Here is a 22359-nt window from a genome sequence, read left to right as displayed (position 1 = left end):
TGATAGACAGCCCCCCTGTAGTATGAGTGTGATAGACAGTCCCCCTGTAGTATGAGTGTGATAGACAGTCCCTCTGTAGTATGAGTGTGATAGACAGCCCACCCCTGTAGTATGAGTGTGATAGACAGCCCCCCCTGTAGTATGAGTGTGATAGACAGTCCCCCTGTAGTATGAGTGTGATAGACAGCCCCCTTGTAGTATGAATGTGATACACAGCCCCCCCCTGTAGTATGAGTGTGATAGACAGCCCCCCCCTGTAGTATGAGTGTGATAGACAACCCCCCCCCCCTGTAGTATGAGTGTGATAGACAGCCCCCTGTAGTATGAGTGTGATAGACAGCCCCCCTGTAGTATGAGTGTGATAGACAGCCCCCCCTGTAGTATGAGTGTGATAGACAGCCCCCCTGTAGTATGAGTGTGATAGACAGCCCCCCTGTAGTATGAGTGTGATAGACAGCCCCCCTGTAGTATGAGTGTGATAGACAGTCCCCCTGTAGTATGAGTGTGATAGACAGCCCCCTTGTAGTCTGAGTGTGATAGACAGCCCCCCCCCGTAGTATGAGTGTGATAGACAGTCCCCCTGTAGTATGAGTGTGATAGACAGCCCCCCCCCCTGTAGTATGAGTGTGATAGACAGCCCCCCTGTAGTATGAGTGTGATACAGACAGCCCCCCTGTAGTATGAGTGTGATAGACAGCCCCCCTGTAGTATGAGTGTGATAGACAGCCCCCCTGTAGTATGAGTGTGATAGACAGTCCCCTTGTAGTATGAATGTGATAGACAGTCCCCTTGTAGTATGAGTGTGATAGACAGCCCCCCCCCCCCCGTAGTATGAGTGTGATAGACAGCCCCCCTGTAGTATGAGTGTGATAGACAGTCCCCTTGTAGTATGAATGTGATAGACAGTCCCCTTGTAGTATGAGTGTGATAGACAGCCCCCCCCCCCCGTAGTATGAGTGTGATAGACAGCCCCCCCCCCGTAGTATGAGTGTGATAGACAGCCCCCCTGTAGTATGAGTGTGATAGACAGTCCCCTTGTAGTATGAGTGTGATAGACAGCCCCCCTGTAGTATGAGTGTGATAGACAGCCCCCTTGTAGTATGAGTGTGATAGACAGCCCCCCCCCTTGTAGTATGAGTGTGATAGACAGCCCCCCTTGTAGTATGAGTGTGATAGACAGTCCCCCTGTAGTATGAGTGTGATAGACAGCCCCCCTGTAGTATGAGTGTGATAGACAGCCCCCCCCCCCCCTTGTAGTATGAGTCCTGCACTCACAGTCAGGCAATGCATGGAGCAGACCCCCACCTCTGTGTGTGCTGGAGACAGGGGGAGGGTCTGTGTTGGTACAGCCCAGCACCCCCGATGCTTTGTTGCAGTGACGATGTGAACATTGCCTCCTTCTCCCGGGCACAGGATGGATCTGCCGTGAGAGGAGCCTGAGCTGGGGATGCAGCCCCGGGGGAGCCCCCCCATCCCACCAGCTGGAGGTGCTGTCAGACTGATACAGTGTATCCCAGAGGTGAGTGTGCTCACAGCAGCTGGATACATTGTGCTGGGTATACTGTCACACAGGGCTGTGTATAGTACAGGGAGAGGGGTCAGTCCTTGCACATAGACAGCACTGTGTATCTGGTACATGTTAGGTGGTTCAGGGGCCTTCTAGGAAGGAGAGGATGGGCAGGCCTGGCACCTGGGCCATCAGTACGTGGTCGAGGGACAGACATATGACAGGGTACAGCGCTGAGTACATGGCTTCAGAAGCCTGCAGAAATCATTCATTAAATTGGGGTGCACACATTGACAACACAGGAATTTGCTAGAAGGGGCTGTATAAATGTGAAAGATCAGCACCCTCTGCCCACTATAGATGGCCAGGAATCAGTGGTTATCCTGAAATCCTGCACCTGCTGAGCAGCTGGGTGCTTCTGTAAGAGAGAAAGTTACTTTGGGGAGAGGATTGTGCTGTATATTATAATTCACTCTCAGAGGATCCTGTTGTGTATTATAATAACTGGGGGAGAGGCCCGCGCTGTGTGTAAGACGGAGGGAACATTGTGTGCTCCATGCTGTACATTTATGGGCTATAAATGAGCAGTAATGTATTGGCCACAGTCATACTGAAGAAAAATTGTGACATTTTAAAATATATAATACACATCACATGCAGTATATTTGTGTATACACGTCACAAGCGGTATATTTGTGTATACACGTCACATGCGGTATATGTGTGTACACACGTCACATGCGGTATATGTGTATACGCGTCACATGCGGAATATGTGTCTATACGTGTCACATGCGGTATATGTGTGTATATGCGTCACATGCAGTATATGTGTATATGCGTCACATGTGGTATATGTGTCTATACGCGTCCCATGCGGTATATGTGTGTATACATGTCACATGCAGTATATGTGTATACGCGTCACATGTGGTATATGTGTCTATACGCGTCCCATGCGGTATATGTGTGTATACATGTCACATGCGGTATACGTGTATACGCGTCACATGCAGTATATGTGTCTATACACGTCCCATGCGGTATATGTGTCTATACGTGTCACATGCGGTATATGTGTGTATACATGTCACATGCGGTATATGTGTCTATACGCGTCCCATGCGGTATATGTGTGTATACATGTCACATGTGGTATATGTGTATACGCGTCACATGCGGTATATGTGTCTATACACGTCCCATGCGGTATATGTGTCTATACGTGTCACATGCGGTATATGTGTGTATATGCGTCACATGTGGTATATGTGTCTATACGCGTCCCATGCGGTATATGTGTGTATACATGTCACAAGCGGTATATTTATGTATACGCGTCACATGTGGTATATGTGTCTATACACGTCCCATGCGGTATATGTGTCTATACGTGTCACATGCGGAATATGTGTCTATACGCATCCCATGCGGTATATGTGTCTATACACGCCACAAGCGGTATATGTGTGTATACTCGTCACATGCGGAATATGTGTCTATACGCATCCCATGCGGTATATGTGTCTATACACGCCACAAGCGGTATATGTGTGTATACTCGTCACATGCGGTATATGTGTCTATACACGTCCCATGCGGTATATGTGTCTATACGTGTCACATGCGGTATATGTGTGTATACGCGTCACATGCGGTATATATGTGTGTATACGCGTCACATGTGGTATATGTGTGTATACACATCACATGTGTATACATATCACATGCGGTATATGTGTCTATACGTGTCACATGCGGTATATGTGTGTGTATACACGTCATATGCGGTATATGTGTCCATACACGTCACATGCGGTATATGTGTGTATACGCTTTACATGTGCATCCATATCACAAGAGGTATATGTGTCTATACGCGTCACATGCGGTATATGTGTCTATACGCGTCACATGCGGTATATATGTGTGTATACGCATCACATGTGTATACATATCACATGCGGTATATGTGTCTATACGTGTCACATGCGGTATATGTGTGTATACGCGTCACATGTGGTATATGTGTCTATACGCGTCCCATGCGGTATATGTGTGTATACATGTCACATGCGGTATATGTGTATACGCGTCACATGCGGTATATGTGTCTATACACGTCCCATGCGGTATATGTGTCTATACGTGTCACATGCGGTATATGTGTGTATACGCGTCACATGTGGTATATGTGTATATACGCGTCCCATGCAGTATATGTGTCTATACGCGTCCCATGCGGTATATATGTGTGTATACATGTCACAAGCGGCATATTTATGTATACACGTCACATGTGGTATATGTGTCTATACACGTCCCATGCGGTATATGTGTATACGCGTCACATGCGGAATATGTGTCTATACGCATCCCATGCGGTATATGTGTCTATACGCGTCACAAGCGGTATATTTGTGTATATACGTCACATGTGGTATATGTGTGTATACGCGTTACATGCGGTATATGTGTCTATACGCGTCACATGCGGTATATGTGTGTATACGCGTTACATGCGGTATATGTGTCTATACGCGTCACATGCGGTATATGTGTGTGTATACGCGTCACATGTGGTATATGTGTGTGTATACGCGTCACATGTGGTATATGTGTGTATACGCATCACATGTGTATACATATCACATGCGGTATATGTGTCTATACGTGTCACATGCGGTATATGTGTGTGTATACACGTCATATGCGGTATATGTGTCCATACACGTCACATGCGGTATATGTGTGTATACGCTTCACATGTGTATCCATATCACAAGAGGTATATGTGTCTATACGCGTCACATGTGATATATGTGTCTATGCGCATCACATGCGGAATATGTGTCTATACGTGTCACATGCGGTATATGTGTGTATACGCATCACATGTGGTATATGTGTCTATACGCGTCCCATGCGGTATTGGTGTCTATACGCGTCCCATGCGGTATTGGTGTCTATACGCGTCACATGTGGTATATGTGTCTATACGCGTCCCATGTGGTATTGGTGTCTATACGCGTCACATGCGGTATATGTGTGTATACGCATCACATGCGGTATTGGTGTCTATACGCGGCCCATGCGGTATTGGTGTGTATACGCGGCCCATGCGGTATTGGTGTGTATACGCGGCCCATGCGGTATTGGTGTCTATACGCGGCCCATGCGGTATATGTGTCTATATGCATTACATGTGTATACATATCACACGCGGTATATGTGTCTATACGTGTCACATGCGGTATATGTGTCTATAAGCGTCCCATGCGGTATATATGTCTATATGCGTCACATGAGGATAGATAGAGGGAATTGCATCCAACATATGCAGTAAGAGTAGTTGTACTGTGTATATTTGACATTAATAAGATTTATAGGGAAATATGTTTACAGCCACCAAATCTTAAATGATTAAAATAAAAACAAATGTGTGATTCTCCCAGTAACCCGGAGGTGCAGCTACAGCCCAGGAGGTTACAGACCGGGCTCTGTGTATCTTACATATATTCACTGACTGTAAATGCTGGAGCTCATTCTGCAGATCAGATGTAGTTGGTCCCGGGCGGTATAATCCTCCTACACCCGCCTGCTGGTCACTATGATGGATCGTATGAGGGGCAGCGCTGAGGGCCGCACAGGAGGGCGTCTGATTGTACCCAGGAGCCTCTGTGTGATCCCTTCAAAAAATCCCGGGTGTTCGAAAAACCAGCCATTGGCTTTTACACCAGGTTCGTGTGACATAGAAACCTACAATTTGACATCAGTCCGCCCATCTTTACTTCTAATAGCCGGAGACCCTTCTGATCCGTAGGTCTTGTCAGATGTAGGGTGACCTTTGGCCTATCATGTGCTTGTTTATATCCCCTACTGAGTTAGTGTCTACCACCTCTATTGGGAGACTGTTCCACCTCTCTACTACCCTTTCAGTAAATTAAATCTTCCTCCATATTTCCCCTAAACCTCCCACACAGTTTTATGTCTTGCTCTAACAATTCTATTCCCCAGTAGAATATTTCCCCTGTATCTTGATAAAGCCCTTTATATATCGGACAGCTGCAATCATATCCCCTCTTCCTTCTCTGCTCCAATATTGGGATCCTTTAGTGTTTCCTGGTACATTATTGGGCCACAGGACAGACTGTTTAAGGGCGATTTCCTTATTTCCAGTTGATTTTAATTCGCCTGAATCATACCCCCAACATTCCAGGAATTGGGATCATCATCATCAACATTTATTTATTTATAACATTTTATACTTATATAGCACCAGCAGATTCCGTAGCGCTTTACAATTGGAAACAAACAATAATAAAACAATACTGGGTAATACATACAGGATGAGATGGGGCACCTTGTGGGCCCTCACTAAGACCCTCACACTAAGACCCACACACTAAGACCCTCACACTAAGACCCACACACTAAGACCCACACACTAAGACCCTCACACTAAGACCCTCACACTAAGACCCTCACACTAAGACCCACACACTAAGACCCTCACACTAAGACCCTCACACTAAGACCCTCACACTAAGACCCTCACACTAAGACCCACACACTAAGACCCACACACTAAGACCCTCACACTAAGACCCTCACACTAAGACCCACACACTAAGACCCTCACACTAAGACCCTCACACTAAGACCCTCACACTAAGACCCACACACTAAGACCCACACACTAAGACCCACACACTAAGACCCTCACACTAAGACCCACACACTAAGACCCTCACACTAAGACCCTCACACTAAGACCCACACACTAAGACCCACACACTAAGACCCACACACTAAGACCCTCACACTAAGACCCTCACACTAAGACCCACACACTAAGACCCACACACTAAGACCCACACACTAAGACCCTCACACCGGCGGGAATAAATCCCATCGGACTTTTGTAATTTCCGACAGACAGAAAATAGTTATGTGATGACCACAATCTGTTTGTATTGATTAAGCCGCTGGGATCCGGCCTTCCATGTTTGTCTCTGGTCCGGTTGTTTGATGACCGGGCTGCAGTCTGGACCATAACTTGTGGAAGCAGAGACTTTTCTAGGAGCCGATCGTACTGAAGATTTTACTATTTCAGCCACCTCCCACTTCATTTAATATGCAAATTACTGTTTCTATCAACTTCCGTACACAATAGAATTTGTTTGTCCAAATTAAACTAAGTACCAATCCGACAGCTGTTTCGCATGACCTCAGACTTTGTATCACTGTGAATACTCATCTTTGCAAAGTGCGGGGTCACGTGAAACAGAGGTCGGATCGTTAGTTATAATGGTGTAAAAATCGTTGCCCTCTATTTACCGCAGCGATAGAGAATCTCATACGCCGCCATTTACTACTAAAATTTACCGGCGGCATCAAGGCTGAACTTTCCGCTTCGCTAGGCCAGCTTGGACGCATGAGCAGTGGAACTAAACGTCTGCAGTTCAGCTTTCAATTACGCTTTCAATTTAAAATAAAAAAAATAGGAGAATTTAAAAAAAATAAAAATAAAAACAAATATTTTGAAAATAATTTCTTAAATATTAAAGCACTTTTTTCCTGTAGTGAGCTGCTGCTATCCTTGTCATACTTGACTCTTTTTTTTTACCTCCCTTCCTTGGTCCAAGGGACGATTCCGAGGGACGTGATTATGGAAATTTGCGCCATCTTGCCCCGCCCACCGTTGTGATGATAGACATTAGACATCTACAGCGGACGGGAAATAAAAGTATTCTAGAAAGATAGAGCACCCTGCCCAATTCACAAGGATCCGGGAGGGGGGCCACTCTCCTTGGGGGAGTCCCTGAAACTCGGGAATACGGGAATTCCTGAAGTCCAGGATACTCCGGAACAGTAGGCAAGTACGGAGTTCATAGGATTTTTAGAAGGATTAATTTTACCGTTAGTGCCTTTAGCGTCAGACTGTACCGCACTCACCATGTAACATATGTGTAGAGCAATTTTAAACCGCGCAGCCAGATTAAATGTTGGGAGGGGGCGTGTCTTAGCTCAGGTCTAAATTGCAGTGTAAAAATTAAGCTGCCCGGTATTTGTGTGTTATATGCAAAAGCAGCCACTATTATCTCTGCATGCAAAAATAATAAATGCACTTTGCCCCCACTCGCAGCGCAGTGTGGCTTGTCTAACTGAGGCCTATGATTATCCAACATGGTAAGAAAACATTTCTGCAGAGCGCGCGGTGCGTACTGACGTCCAGCGCAGGCCGGGTGTTCTGTCACTGCTGATAAGTCACCGGGAATTCTCGGTTGTAGACGGAAGATCCGATTGTATCCTGAGAGCAACGTTGTGTCGTATCCCAGGAAAACAAATTACTGGATGATATAAATCCCGGGGTACAAAGCATTTAGTAGAAGTTGCAGGAGGGACTGTACAAGCTCAATGATAATGTCGTATGAAGGTGGGAAACCCCTTGAGATACCTACGACCTTTATAGAGATGCCCCCGCACAGCGGTGCAACAAGCATTGCCAGGCCTCATAGCAAGATCACACCCCTTGCCGCATCCGTACGCTGTTTTTATGGACATCTTTTTTTTAGCCTAAATTACACCCAACGTGTCTGACTCAGACCCTTTGTTTTTAGAGCATAGTTGCCAAGACTGGCCTCCAGGAGTCTCGGAGTAGAGGTGGGCATAAAGGGGCGGGGCTCCGCAGATCACATCATTCTGACCACGCCTCATGTGACGTAATGACGCAAACGCATCATTTTAACATGGGGGGAGGTCCAAAATGATGCGATTCCCGGAGGATCGCATTATGGAGGCTTGAAATCTGCCCACTTCACTAGGAAGTGAACAGATGCGGGAGAATTAACAGCTCGTCCGGGAGACCTACCCGGAATTCGGGAGTCTCCCGGGTATTCCGGGAGAGTTGGCAAGTATTTTTTAGTGGTCAGTGAAGTCTGTGTCCAGGTATACACAGTATATGTGACATGAGTCATACTGTTTGGGTTTTCAGTAATCCTAGTTATTTCTTCTTTGGCTGTTTCTGAACGTTGCTAGAAGGGATACAAGTTTCTCAGTCACGTCACATTGGTTATCCCCGTCTCCTCTGCGGCTGTGGAAGGGTTAATGTCTAAGTCTGGGATTCAGCTGGGCTAATGAATTCAACCTCCCCCCACCCCCTCTTTATCCATACCGGTCTCCAAGGCCGCATAATGACCGTCTCTCTCTGCAGCATTTAGGCAGCTCCATGGAAACCAAGGACGTCATCGCTGCTGGGCGTATTGAGGGAACGGCGCAGGACCTCTGCTCCGCTGGTGCCTGCAGTTATCATGCTGTGCTCCAGGATGGCATAGTGCAGGATGGCATAGTGCAGGACGGCATAGTGCAGGATGGCATAGTGCAGGAGTGCAGGACGGCATAGTGCAGGATGGCATAGTGCAGGAGTGCAGGACGGCATAGTGCAGGATGGCATAGTGCAGGAGTGCAGGACGGCATAGTGCAGGAGTGCAGGACGGCATAGTGCAGGATGGCATAGTGCAGGAGTGCAGGACGGCATAGTGCAGGACGGCATAGTGCAGGATGGCATAGTGCAGGAGTGCAGGACGGCATAGTGCAGGATGGCATAGTGCAGGAGTGCAGGACGGCATAGTGCAGGACGGCATAGTGCAGGATGGCATAGTGCAGGAGTGCAGGATGGCATAGTGCAGGATGGCATAGTGCAGGAGTGCAGGACGGCATAGTGCAGGATGGCATAGTGCAGGAGTGCAGGATGGCATAGTGCAGGATGGCATAGTGCAGGAGTGCAGGACGGCATAGTGCAGGAGTGCAGGACGGCATAGTGCAGGATGGCATAGTGCAGGAGTGCAGGACGGCATAGTGCAGGATGGCATAGTGCAGGAGTGCAGGACGGCATAGTGCAGGATGGCATAGTGCAGGAGTGCAGGATGGCATAGTGCAGGATGGCATAGTGCAGGAGTGCAGGATGGCATAGTGCAGGATGGCATAGTGCAGGAGTGCAGGACGGCATAGTGCACGATGGCATAGTGCAGGAGTGCAGGACGGCATAGTGCAGGATGGCATAGTGCAGGAGTGCAGGACGGCATAGTGCAGGATGGCATAGTGCAGGATGGCATAGTGCAGGACGGCATAGTGCAGGATGGCATAGTGCAGGATGGCATAGTGCAGGAGTGCAGGACGGCATAGTGCAGGATGGCATAGTGCAGGACGGCATAGTGCAGGAGTGCAGGACGGCATAGTGCAGGACGGCATAGTGCAGGACGGCATAGTGCAGGATGGCATAGTGCAGGATGGCATAGTGCAGGAGTGCAGGACGGCATAGTGCAGGATGGCATAGTGCAGGATGGCATAGTGCAGGAGTGCAGGACGGCATAGTGCAGGATGGCATAGTGCAGGACGGCATAGTGCAGGAGTGCAGGACGGCATAGTGCAGGACGGCATAGTGCAGGATGGCATAGTGCAGGATGGCATAGTGCAGGAGTGCAGGACGGCATAGTGCAGGATGGCATAGTGCAGGATGGCATAGTGCAGGAGTGCAGGACGGCATAGTGCAGGATGGCATAGTACATAGTGCTCAAAATCAGTCCTCAAGAGCCTCCAACAGGTCCCAGATTCAGGATTTCTGTCTGTAGAAACAAGTGGGATAATTACTGACCCAGCCGAATAGATAAACTCATCCGCGCATGATTAAAGACATCCTGAAAACATGACCTGTTGGTAGCTCTCGAGGACTTTTGGGTCACCGCTGGTACAGTGTACATATGTATATATATATATATATGTATGTTATTATGTATGTGTATATATATATATATTAGGGATGTGCACCGGCGACTTTTGAGGTCTCGTGTTTTGTGTTTTGGATCCGGATTTTCGTTATTTTTGAGGTTCGGATTTGTCTCGCAAAACACTTGACGAAAGGTCTCGGTTCGGATTTAAGGTTTTGGATTCGGATTTTTTTTGAAAAAAACATAAAAAGTTTAAAAATCAAGTTTTTGGGCTTATTTTCACTCCTAGGCTATTATTAACCTCAATAACATTCAATAACAAGCATTTCCACTAATTTACAGTGTATTCTGAACACCTCACAATATAGTTATTAGTCCAAAACGTTGCAACAAGGTATCTTTCTGGACTGCGTAGAGGAGTGGGTCACCACAATATATATTAAAAACCCTGAACTTTTATGATTCGCACCAATAAATGTACCTGGACTGCGTAGAGGAGTGGGTCACCACAATATATATTAAAAACCCTGAACTTTTATGATTCGCACCAATAAATGTACCTGGACTGCGTAGAGGAGTGGGTCACCACAATATCTTAAAAACCCCGAACTTTTATGAATCGCACCAATAAATGTACCTGGACTGCGTAGAGGAGTGGGTCACCACAATATCTTAAAAACCCTGAACTTTTATGAATCGCACCAATAAATGTACCTGGACTGCGTAGAGGAGTGGGTCACCACAATATCTTAAAAACCCTGAACTTTTATGAATCGCACCAATAAATGTACCTGGACTGCGTAGAGGAGTGGGTCACCACAATATCTTAAAAACCCTGAACTTTTATGAATCGCACCAATAAATGTACCTGGACTGCGTAGAGGAGTGGGTCACCACAATATATTAAAAACCCTGAACTTTTATGATTCGCACCAATAATTGTACCTGGACTGCGTAGAGGAGTGGGTCACCACAATATATTAAAAACCCTGAACTTTTATGATTCGCACCAATAAATGTACCTGGACTGCGTAGAGGAGTGGGCACTGGGCACCACAATAAAATATATAAAAAACCTTCAACAGATCTGCATTACACTACACATACGGCTGCTCCTCCATCCTCTCCATCATATACATGTTGGAGTTTTAGCGTGTGACAACCTCTTGTTTTTGATAATGTCAGTGCATTTTGAATATTTTTCAATTTGCCCCACACCACTGAATGTACTTTATCTATGATACGCATCTATCTATCTTGACTGCGTAGTGTGGTGGCCCCGGTACACAATTTGGTACCGAGGCCACAATATAATTAAAAAACCCTCCACGTGTCAGAATTCCACCAAACAAGTATCTGGACTGCATAGTGGGGTGGCCCCGGTACCCAATTTGATACCGGGGCCACAATACCTCCTCCAAACATGGTACAGACAATTCGTCATTGAGATCCCAGACAGACAGGGTCAAAGTGTTATTGTTTGACTTTGTAAACCCAAAAAACTGTCCCTGTTGCACATAGTCGTGCAATGAAGACTGACTTTTTCATTTAAAGGCACGATCTTTCAAGTGTAGTGTTTGTAAGTCTAAGTCATATTATACTTTTGGTAAAATTGGTTTATTTTGTTCCTCTTTATGGTAATTAGTAATAGAATTAAAGTATGAAATAGAATTAAAGTATGAAATAGAATTAAAGTATGAAATAGAATTAAAGTATGAAATAGAATTAAAGTATGAAATAGAATTAAAGTATGAAATAGAGTGGTATAGAGTTGTAGTGTGGTATAGATAGAGTGGTCCACACAATATAATAATAATAAAACCCTCAACTGGTCTGAATTCCACCAAACAAGTATCTGGACTGCGTAGTGTGGTGGCCCCGGTACACAATTTGGTACCGAGGCCACAATATAATTAAAAAATTGGGCATCAACTGTCACCGTTGTTTAATATCTGATACACCTAAATATGGACTGCACAGTGGAGTGGCCCCGGTAGTAAATTTGGTGCCGGGGCCACAATACCTCCTCCAACTTCCAAGTGTAGTGTTTATAAAGACAGACAGCGTCGAAGTGTTATTAGTTGACTTTCTTAACCCTAAAATTGTCCCTGTTGCAAATATTCGTGCAATGGACAGTTACTTTTTTATTGAAAGACTCAAGCTTTCAAGTGTAGTGTTTATAAAATATAAACAACAATACAGTAGTTTTAGAGCACGTCAATACCTCTTGTTTTAAATTATGACACGGCATTTTACTTTTGGTTTAATTTCTTGTATTTTTTTAAATTTGGTTTTACTTTTTGAACATGGCAAACGACTGTTGATTGGTCATATAATGCAAAAAAAAAAGGTCCAAGATGGAATTGTCCTTGGGCCCTCACACCCACCCTTATGTTGTTTAAATAGGACATGCACACTTTAACAAACCAATCATTTCAGCGACAGGGCCTACCAAACAACTTTGGCTGAAATGATTGGTTTGTTTGGGCCCCCACACCAAAAAAGCTATTCATCTCTCCCTGTACAGACTAAACAGGCTCTACTGAGGCAAGATGTCGTCCTCATCCTCAACCTCTGATTCCTCTCCCCCTACAGTGTGTACTTCCTCCTCATCACACATTATCAATTCGTCCCCGCTGGACTCCACAACCACAGGTCCCTCTGTAGTATCTGGAGGGCAGTGCTGTACTTCATTGAGGAATTGATTATTCATTTTTATAAACATCATTTTTTCAACGTTGTGAGGAAGCAACCTCCTTCGCCGCTCACTGACCAGGTTCCCCGCTGCACTAAAAACTCTTTCCGAGTACACACTGGAGGGGGGACAACTCAGGTAAAATAGAGCCAGTTTGTACAGGGGCTTCCAAACTGCCTTTTTTTCCTGCCAGTAACAATATGGACTGTCTGACATGTCTACTTGGATGGTGTCAGCAAAGTAATCATCCACAATTTTTTCTATTGTGACAGCATCCAATGCAGCGAGAGTAGACATGTCTGCAATGGTTGGCAGGTCCTTCAGTCCGGACCAGATGTTATCAGCATCCCCGCCAGTGCCTCTTTTGGGAAAACTGAGCTTTTTCCTCGCAGCCATAGATGTGGAAGAAAATGAAGGAGGAGCTGTTGCCATGTCACGGTCCTCTTCAGAGGACAATCTCCTGACCAGCAGGTCTTTGCACCGCTGTAGACTTGTGTCCGCCGGAAACAGAGACACAACATACGCTTTAAACCGAGGATCGAGCACGGTGGCCAGAATGTATTCCTCTGACTTTAAAAGAGTGACCACCCTCGGATCCTGGCAAAGCGTACGAAGGGCTACATCCACAAGAGCTACATGCTTGGTGTAATCGCAATGGCTTACCAGCTCCTCCCTCACTTTCTCCAGCTGCTTCTGCAACAGCCTGATCAGGGGAATGACCTGACTCAAGCTGGCAGTGTCGGAACTGACTTCTCGTGTGTCAAGTTCAAATGGCTGCAGAACCTTGCACAACACGGAAATCAGTCTCCACTGCGCTTGACTGAGGCGCATCCCCACTCCTTTGCCTATGTCGTAGGTGGCTGTGTAGGCCTGAATGGCCTTTTGCTGCTCCTCCATCCTCTGCAGCATATAGAGGGTGGAGTTCCAGCGCGTCACAACCTCTTGTTTGAGGTGATGGCAGGGCAGGTTCATGCTTTTTTGATGTGCCTCTAGTCTGCGGTAGGCACTGGCTGAATGCCGAAAGTGTCCAGCAATTTTGCGCGCCACCGCAAGCATCTCCTGCACACCCCTGTCACTCTTGAGGTAATGCTGCACCACCAAATTAATGGTGTGGGCAAAACATGGGACGTGCTGGAAATTGCCCATATTTAATGCCCGCACAATGTTACTGGCATTGTCTGACACCACAAATCCCCATGAGAGTCTAAGTGGGGTAAGCCACTGGGAGATAATTTCCCTCATTTTCTCTAATATGTTGTCAGCGTTGTGCCTCTTATTAAAGCCTGTAATACACAATGTTGCCTGCCTTTGCATGAGCAGCCATTTTGTAGATGCTGCTACTGATGCAGCTGTTGCTGTTGCTGCGGAAGGGGATGCATCTACCCAGTGGGCTGTCACAGTCATATAGTCCTTCGTTTGCCCAGAACCACTTGTCCACATGTCCGTGGTTAAGTGGACAGTGGGTACAACCGCATTTTTAAGAGCACTGAGGACACTTGATCGTACTTCTCTGTACATTTTTGGTATCGCCTGCCTAGTGAAGTGGAATCTCGAGGGGATTTGGTACCGGGGACACAATACCTCCATCAACCCTCTAAATCCCACTCCACTGATGGCGGACACCGGGCGCACATCTAACACCAACATTGCAGTTACAGCCGCAGTTATACGCTTTGCAATAGGGTGACTACTATCGTATTTTGTGGTCATGGCAAACGACTGTTGGACGGTCAATTGTTTTGTGAAAGACTTAGCGGTCTTACGACTTCCCCTCTGGGAAGATGACCGACTAACAGCAGCAACAGCAGCAGTGGCAGTAGTAGGCGTACCGCTGCAGGATTCCTCGGATGAATCCCGTATTGAGGAGGACTCAGTCTGGCTGCTGACTTGGGCTGCAGGACTGAATCTGATGGAGATTGTGGAGGAAGTTGACGAGGAGGGTGTTGCTGGTGTGTATCCAACTGGACCACGGGATTTAGGTGTCCCTGTACCGATGAGGGTCCTAGCCCCAGTTCCTGAACTAACCACTGAACTATGAAGGTTATTCAGGTGACGTATAAGGGAGGATGTTCCTAGGTGGGCAAGATCCTTACCCCTGCTTATTTGAGCTTTACATAAGCTACATATGGCCATACATTGGTTGTCTGGATTTGGATAAAAATAACTCCAGACCGAAGAGGTGCATTTTTTGGTCTTCTGACCAGGCATGACGATGGGCTTTTTCATCCCATGGACATCAGCTGTTTCCCCCCCTGGTGCCTCATTTACAATAACCACATCACCATCCTCATCATCAAGTTCCTCCACAGCGCCAGCTACATCATCAATAGCCTCCTCCCGAGCCACCTCTTCCCGTACAGTGATGGGAAGGTCAGGCTTGACAACCACCAACATCCTTGGACTCGCCTTGTGGATTTGTGATAATTTCTCTTTAGAAGGCAGAGTTGTTTGCTGTTTTGTTGCTGACAGCATAACTCTCTTCAATTTTTTGTAGGGGGGGGGAGGAGGAGGAGGGCTAAGATCCGTGGGTGAAGCTGAACCACTAGTCATGAACACGGGCCAGGGCCTAAGCCGTTCCTTGCCACTCCGTGTCGTAAATGGCATATTGGCAACTTTACGTTTCTCCTCAGATGATTTAAAGTTTCTCTTTTTGCTACTTTTTCTTAACTTGGGCTTTTTGGATTTTACATGCCCGGTACTACGAGATTGGGCATCGGGCTTGGAAGACGACGTTGATGGCATTTCATCGTCTATGTCATGACTAGTGGCAGCAGCTTCAGCATTAGGAGGAAGTGGGTCTTGATCTTTCCCTACTTTATCCTCCAAATTTTTGGTCTCCATTATATGTAGCACAAGATACTGCAGAATGTGTGAACTTGGTAATATTGCAGTACCAATGGACTTATACTGCTGGATTGGTTTTGCAAATTTGGTTATAATTATTATATATTTATTTTTTTTTAAATTTTTTATTTTTTTTTACTTTTTTTTTATTTTTAAAAAACTTGGGAATAGTGGGGAAATAACTATGCCCTTAGAAGCACAGAGCACAGGACACAGCACCACTGGACTGAACAGGACACGGCACAGGACCCAGCAGCACTACGGAACTCAGCAGGACAGAGCACAGGACACAGCACCACTGGACTGATACTGCAGAATGTGTGAACTTGGTAATATTGCAGTACCAATGGACTTATACTGCTGGATTGGTTTTGCAAATTTGGTTATAATTATTATATATATTTTTTTTTTTTTACATTTTTTATTTTTTTTTACTTTTTTTTTATTTTTTAAAAACTTGGGAATAATGGGGAAATAACTATGCCCTTAGAAGCACAGAGCACAGGACACAGCACCACTGGACTGAACAGGACACGGCACAGGACCCAGCAGCACTACGGAACTCAGCAGGACAGAGCACAGGACACAGCACCACTGGACTGATACTGCAGAATGTGTAAACTTTGTAATATTGCAGTACCACTGGACTTTTACTGCTGAATGTGTGAACTTGGTAATATTGCAGTACCAATGGGCTTATACTGCAGGATTGGTTGTGCAAATTTTGTGGTAATTAAAAAAAATTAAAGTAGTTTTTGGTATTTTTTAAAAAAACTTTTTTTTATTTTTTTAAACACAGGGGAATATTGGGGAAATAACTATGCCCTTAGAAGCACAGAGCACAGGACACAGCACCACTGGACTGAACAGGACACAGCACAGGACCCAGCAGCACCACTGACCTCAGAAGGACAGAGCACAGCACACAGCACCACTGGACTGATACTGCAGAACACAGCACAGCACAGCACAGCACAGCACAGCACAGCACAGCACAGAACTAAACAGCACAGAACTAAACAGCACAGAACTAAACAGCACAGAACTAAACAGCACAGAACTAAACAGCACAGAGGACCACCTAACACACCCTCCCTCTACCCTGATCAATGCCCGAGTGAAGATGGCGGCGACTAGCTGGGAATTTATAGGATCCGAGTATCGCGAGATCCGACAACGGGATTATGAGTCAGAGCCTCAGTTTCACTTTTGAATTTGGCGCCAATACCCGGATCTGTCTCGGATCCGACTCGGATCCGCAACGTTCGGGTGGGCTCGGATTTCATAAATCCGAGTGCGCTCATCCCTAATATATATATATATATATATATATATATATATATATATATATATATATATATATATATCTATCCGTGTGTGTGTGTGTGTGTAACATTTTAGAGACAGCTAACCATTGGAGAAAAAAGACCAGTCTGCAGCTCATATAGTATTAATACTAAGCTCATAAAGACCTCACTGATTAAAGCAGCCATCCAATGAAAGATCAAGTGTATTTTTTTTTTACATAAATCACTGTCTATACGACTATTGTTTGTATTATCCATTTCCCCTTGTTTTATTTCTTCAGGCTGGTATTAATTTTGTAGTCTGGACTACCATGGCAACCACAGTCACATGTCACATGATGTGGTGAGCAGAGAGGCTTTGGAACACCCCTCTGAGCTCTGTCTGCACTGTGACATCCTACTTCTCTTCTCTACCATCACATGACCTGCTGATAGCAGTGAGCCTGTGTCTGTGCGGCAGACTGAATGTGCCTGGCAGACATTTTTGTTTGCCAACCAGAGAGCTTTTGAAAAGGAGATAATGATTAGTAGTAGGATAGCTAAGAAAAATCAGATACATGCTGAAACCTTCTTATCCAGGTGTTTAAGAAAGAAGAAAAAAATGTCCTGTGCAGGATTGCTGCTATAATATCCGCACAACCCTTACCTCGTCATGGCCACTGCAACATCACATAATTAGTTGGAGGGCACTGGGCCAGTAATAGAGTCTGTATTTGGGATACTTTATCTAATTACCTGACTTATCCAGGCAATAAAACACCCTCAGCAGTTTTGTAACTCTGTGTAATATGTAATCTCCAGATCTCAGTTACTCCCAGTGTGAGTGCAACTGTTTACATCCAAAAAGTGTGCAAACCCTACAGTGAGCCCCCATGGACATAGATTCTATGTTTAGGTGATATTTGGGCATTTACCGGGACACAGCAGAAAATGGTTGGACAGAAATATTTTTTTTCTATTAGAAACTTTATAAACTAATTTTGTAATTTCAGAAGTTTTTGTTTTCTTTTTTTTTAGACAGATATTTTATAAAGGGGTCCTCCCCCCTCCATGACAGTTATGGAGACGTCCAGCAGCTGCTCTACGCCGGCTCTATGCTGACCTCAGCTGTACGGGGTTACAGGGGTGTTACCTCGTCTCAGGCTCCTCGCTGGGGGGTCACATGACCCTGCTCCCTGTACGGTCAGAGGGCAGTTTGGGTGCCGTTAGCAGAACTTGTAGGAGACCTGCCGACAAAATAGAAGGATTTTTTTTATTTCACATTTTAGAGCCCCCAACTCTGGCAGGAAATTAACAGTAAGAGCAGCGGCTCCTAAATCTGGTTCTTTCCCCAACAGTCCAGGTTTTCAGCATTTCCATGCTTTAGCACAGGTAGTCGAGTCAAAATAACTGAGGCATGAATACTATGGGGGGTAAATCGGGGCAAACAATGAATTTGTTTACATAATAAATATATATATAATTATTCCAGAGGAATAAGCCCGCTATGTGTTTTTGGCACCTGCCAGCTTGGTCACACTGCGCTAAACTGTATTACATGATAAACACGGAGCTATCAGTCTAGGAAAGCTCTGACATTTCTTTAATTGGGGCTCAATAACTAACATTGTAGGGTCAGAATTTGCAATTGACCACGGCGACCAATCCTCTATCCAGATCTGGAGACTGGATGCTTTCTATGGGCACATTTACTCCTCTCATGTCACTAATCACCCCCCCTGAACATAAACCACGTTCCATCAGCTGCTTTATAAACAGTGATCATCAAAAAGTAACATATTGGCATTGAATAATAATGTTTATTATTTACTGATTTTAGTCTTCTGTTTTTTCCTTCCCTTTTGTCTGTCTGACCTCACACATTTTTCTTTTCCATCCTCAACAACCACAACATTTAATTTTGTCTTCTCCTCATCATTTTATCTTTTTCCAAATCTCTCTTCCTCTATATCCTCATCACCACCTCTCCTCCGATATCCTCTTCCTTTATATCCTCATCACCACCTCTCCTCTAATGTCCTCTTCCTCTATATCCTCATCACTCCTCTCCTCCGAAATCCTCTTCCTCTATATCCTCATCACCACCTCTCCTCCGATATCCTCTTCCTTTATATCCTCATCACCACTTCTCCTCTAATATCCTCTTCCTTTATATCCTCATCACTCCTCTCCTCCGAAATCCTCTTCCTCTATATCCTCATCACCACCTCTCCTCCGATATCCTCTTCCTTTATATCCTCATCACCACTTCTCCTCTAATATCCTCTTCCTTTATATCCTCATCACCACCTCTCCTCCGATATCCTCTTCCTTTATATCCTCATCACCACTTCTCTTCTAATATCCTCTTCCTTTATATCCTCTTCACTCCTCTCCTCTAATGTCCTCTTCCTCTATATCCTCATCACTCCTCTCCTCCGATATCCTCTTCCTCTATATATTCATCACCACCTCTCCTCCGATATCCTCTTCCTCTATATCCTCATCACTCCTCTCCTCTAATGTCCTCTTCTTCTGTATCCTCATCACCACCTCTCCTCTAATATCCTCTTCCTTTATATCCTCATCACTCCTCTCCTCCGATATCCTCTTCCTCTATATATTCATCACCACCTCTCCTCCGATATCCTCTTCCTCTATATCCTCATCACTCCTCTCCTCTAATGTCCTCTTCTTCTGTATCCTCATCACCACCTCTCCTCTAATATCCTCTTCCTTTATATCCTCATCACCTCCTCTCCTCTAATGTCCTCTTCCTCTTTATCCTCATAACTCCTCTCCTCTAATGTCCTCTTCCTTTATATCCTCATCACCACTTCTCCACTAATGTTGTCTTCTGTATCCTCATAACTTCCTCTTCTCTAATGACCTCTTCTTCTGCATTCTCATCACCACCTCTCCTCCAATATCCTCTTCTGCTGTATCCTCATCACTCCTCTTCTCTAATGTTTCTTCTTCTATACCCTCATCACCCCTTCTCCTCTCCTTCGTACTCATCACCATCCCTCCTCTAGGGTGCACATCTTCTGTATCTTCATTACTATCCCTCCTCTAATGCCCGCCTCCTCTGTACTTTATCACCATCTCTTATCCAATGAACTCTTCCTTGGTATCTTCATCACCGCCTTTCCACTAATGTCCTCTTCTTCTGCATCCTCATCACTTTCTCTCCTTTCCCATTCTGGACTTTCTCAGGTCCTCAAGTCTACACCTGAAGATGGTGTTTGCTCGTGAAATGGATGCCCAGAGGCCTCGTCTCATCCTACCTACAGTTCTATACCCGATGCCAAATAATAGTTTAACGACCTGCCCGATGACAGCTGGAGAACCGTTGATCCCTGGACTTTTTAAAGATGGCACCACAGGAAGAAGGAACAGCACTGTGCCGGTTCAGCTTCTGTTTCCTGGGGAGATAGCAGCGGCTGGCCTCGTCTTTGGGGTTATATGGATTCTTTCAGTCTTTGGCAATGCTTTGGTGTGCCTTGTCATCCACAGAAGCCGGCGGACGCAGTCAACCACAAATTACTTTGTGGTGTCTCTGGCATGTGCGGACTTGCTGCTCAGCCTTGGCAGTGCCCCATTTACACTGGTACAAGTCACCTCTGGTCATTGGGCACTGGGCAGTGCCATGTGTAAACTGGCACGTTATTTACACTACTTGACACCTGGAGTACAAATTTACGTCCTCTTGTCCATCTGTCTTGACCGTTTCTACACCATCCTCTACCCGCTGAGCTTCAAGGTCTCCAGGGAAAAGGCCAAAAGGATGATCGTGGCTTCATGGCTTTTTGACGCCGCCTTTGTTTCGCCGGCCTTCTTCTTTTATGATGTCGTGGACGGACACTGTAACTTTTTCCCTCCCCCGTCTTGGGATGGGGCAGTTTATGGAGTGGCCCATCTTCTAGTGGGCTTCCTTGTGCCCTCTGTTCTCATCATCCTCTTTTACCAGAAAGTGGTAAAATATATTTGGCGTATTGGCACGGACAGGCTTAGTGTCAGACGCACCATGAACATTGTGCCCAGGACCAAAGTTAAAACCATCAAAATGTTCCTGATGCTCAATACCATCTTCCTGGTGTCTTGGTTGCCATTCTATGTGGCCCAGTTGTGGCATCCGGACGAAGGAGACCAGCGGCAGTGCTGTCTCGCCTACCTGGCCATCTCCTGGCTCTCTTTTGGGTCCTCTGCCGCCAAGCCGACACTGTACTCGGTATACAACGCCAACTTCCGGCGTGGCATGAAAGAGACCTTCTGTATGTCCTCCATGAAATGTTATAGGAGCAATGCTTATACCATCACTACCAGCTCCCGAATGGCAAAAAGAAACTATGTTGGCATCTGTGAAATGCCCGTCCCAGGAAAAACAGCAGTTACGGACTCTGTATACGACTCATTTGACCGTGAGGCCAAGGAGAAAAAACTGGCTTGGCCCATTGACTCCAACCCTCCCAATACTTTTGTGTGACTCAATGGTCAAAAAGAAGGCACACACCGTTAGCCCTTAGTCTACCAAACAAAACGCCAACACATCGCAGACAGCCCTGGTACAAAGCGGCATGATGGCCCTGGGACGATTTATGCCGCTACAATCCACTTGAAAACTAACCCAGAGTGATATTCCCAAGAAGACTGAACTGGATTTTATTTTGTAAAAAAAAAATAATAATAATTTAAGCAATATTTATTTTGACACAACTGGGAACGTAAAACAAATTTGGGGATTCTTTCTGTAAATAAAATGCATCAATGAGTGCCGGGGATAAAAATTCTGTACAACCCAATGCATTTCATCACTTACACAAAAAGTACTAACGCATTTTGCACTTCACGCTCTTGTCATTGTGTTGCATTTGATGCATGTTAAAGTCGGCTTCATTCACAGTTTTCACAATAATGTTGTTTTATTTTAGGTGTCCAGCTTCAGTATAAGTCCCAGCAAAATACCCCCCCCCCCTACTTGTTCAGTATAGTTAACAATCTACTCAAGTATGTGTCCTGTTATAAATATCAACATCTTAGCCACCGTACAGTGGAGCTGGCAAGGGTGAGAGCAGAAAAACGGAGAGATCTATGTCTTTAATTTGAATGTTGTCGTGTAAGTAATTGTTAAGAAAGGGCTAAATTTCAATAAAAGATTCCAGGCAAATTCCTCTCCTGGGTAGACTCCTTGACCGGAGGGTGGGTACTTTCTCTGCCGTCTCCCTGTCGCTTTCCACGGTGTGTGATACGGCAGTACTTGGCAGGGACCACTTGGTGACAGCTGGGAGTGTGGGCTGG

At 45.5% G+C, this 22359-nt stretch overlaps 1 protein-coding gene across 2 annotated transcripts; it reads left to right on the top strand.

Moving 5' to 3' along the window:
• Window positions 1-1307: 1307 nt before the first annotated feature.
• On the top strand, window positions 1308-22232 carry GPR19 (G protein-coupled receptor 19). Of its 2 annotated transcripts, none has more exons than XM_075210676.1 (2): window positions 1308-1519; window positions 20278-22232. In XM_075210676.1, exon 2 carries the CDS (start codon window positions 20300-20302, stop codon window positions 21545-21547), a length of 1248 nt encoding a protein of 415 aa, XP_075066777.1. In that variant the 5' UTR covers window positions 1308-1519; window positions 20278-20299; the 3' UTR covers window positions 21548-22232. The 2 variants fall into 2 exon arrangements, with proteins under 2 accessions (XP_075066777.1, XP_075066776.1); XM_075210675.1 differs by having other exon boundaries at window positions 1309-1519; window positions 20097-22232.
• The last annotated feature ends 127 nt before the right edge of the window (window positions 22233-22359 follow it).

This window comes from Mixophyes fleayi, chromosome 4, assembly GCF_038048845.1.
Source record: "Mixophyes fleayi isolate aMixFle1 chromosome 4, aMixFle1.hap1, whole genome shotgun sequence".
Taxonomy (NCBI): Eukaryota; Metazoa; Chordata; class Amphibia; order Anura; family Limnodynastidae; genus Mixophyes; species Mixophyes fleayi.
The sequence above is the reverse complement of the archived record's forward strand: the minus strand, read 5'-3'. Positions and strand labels throughout refer to the sequence as shown.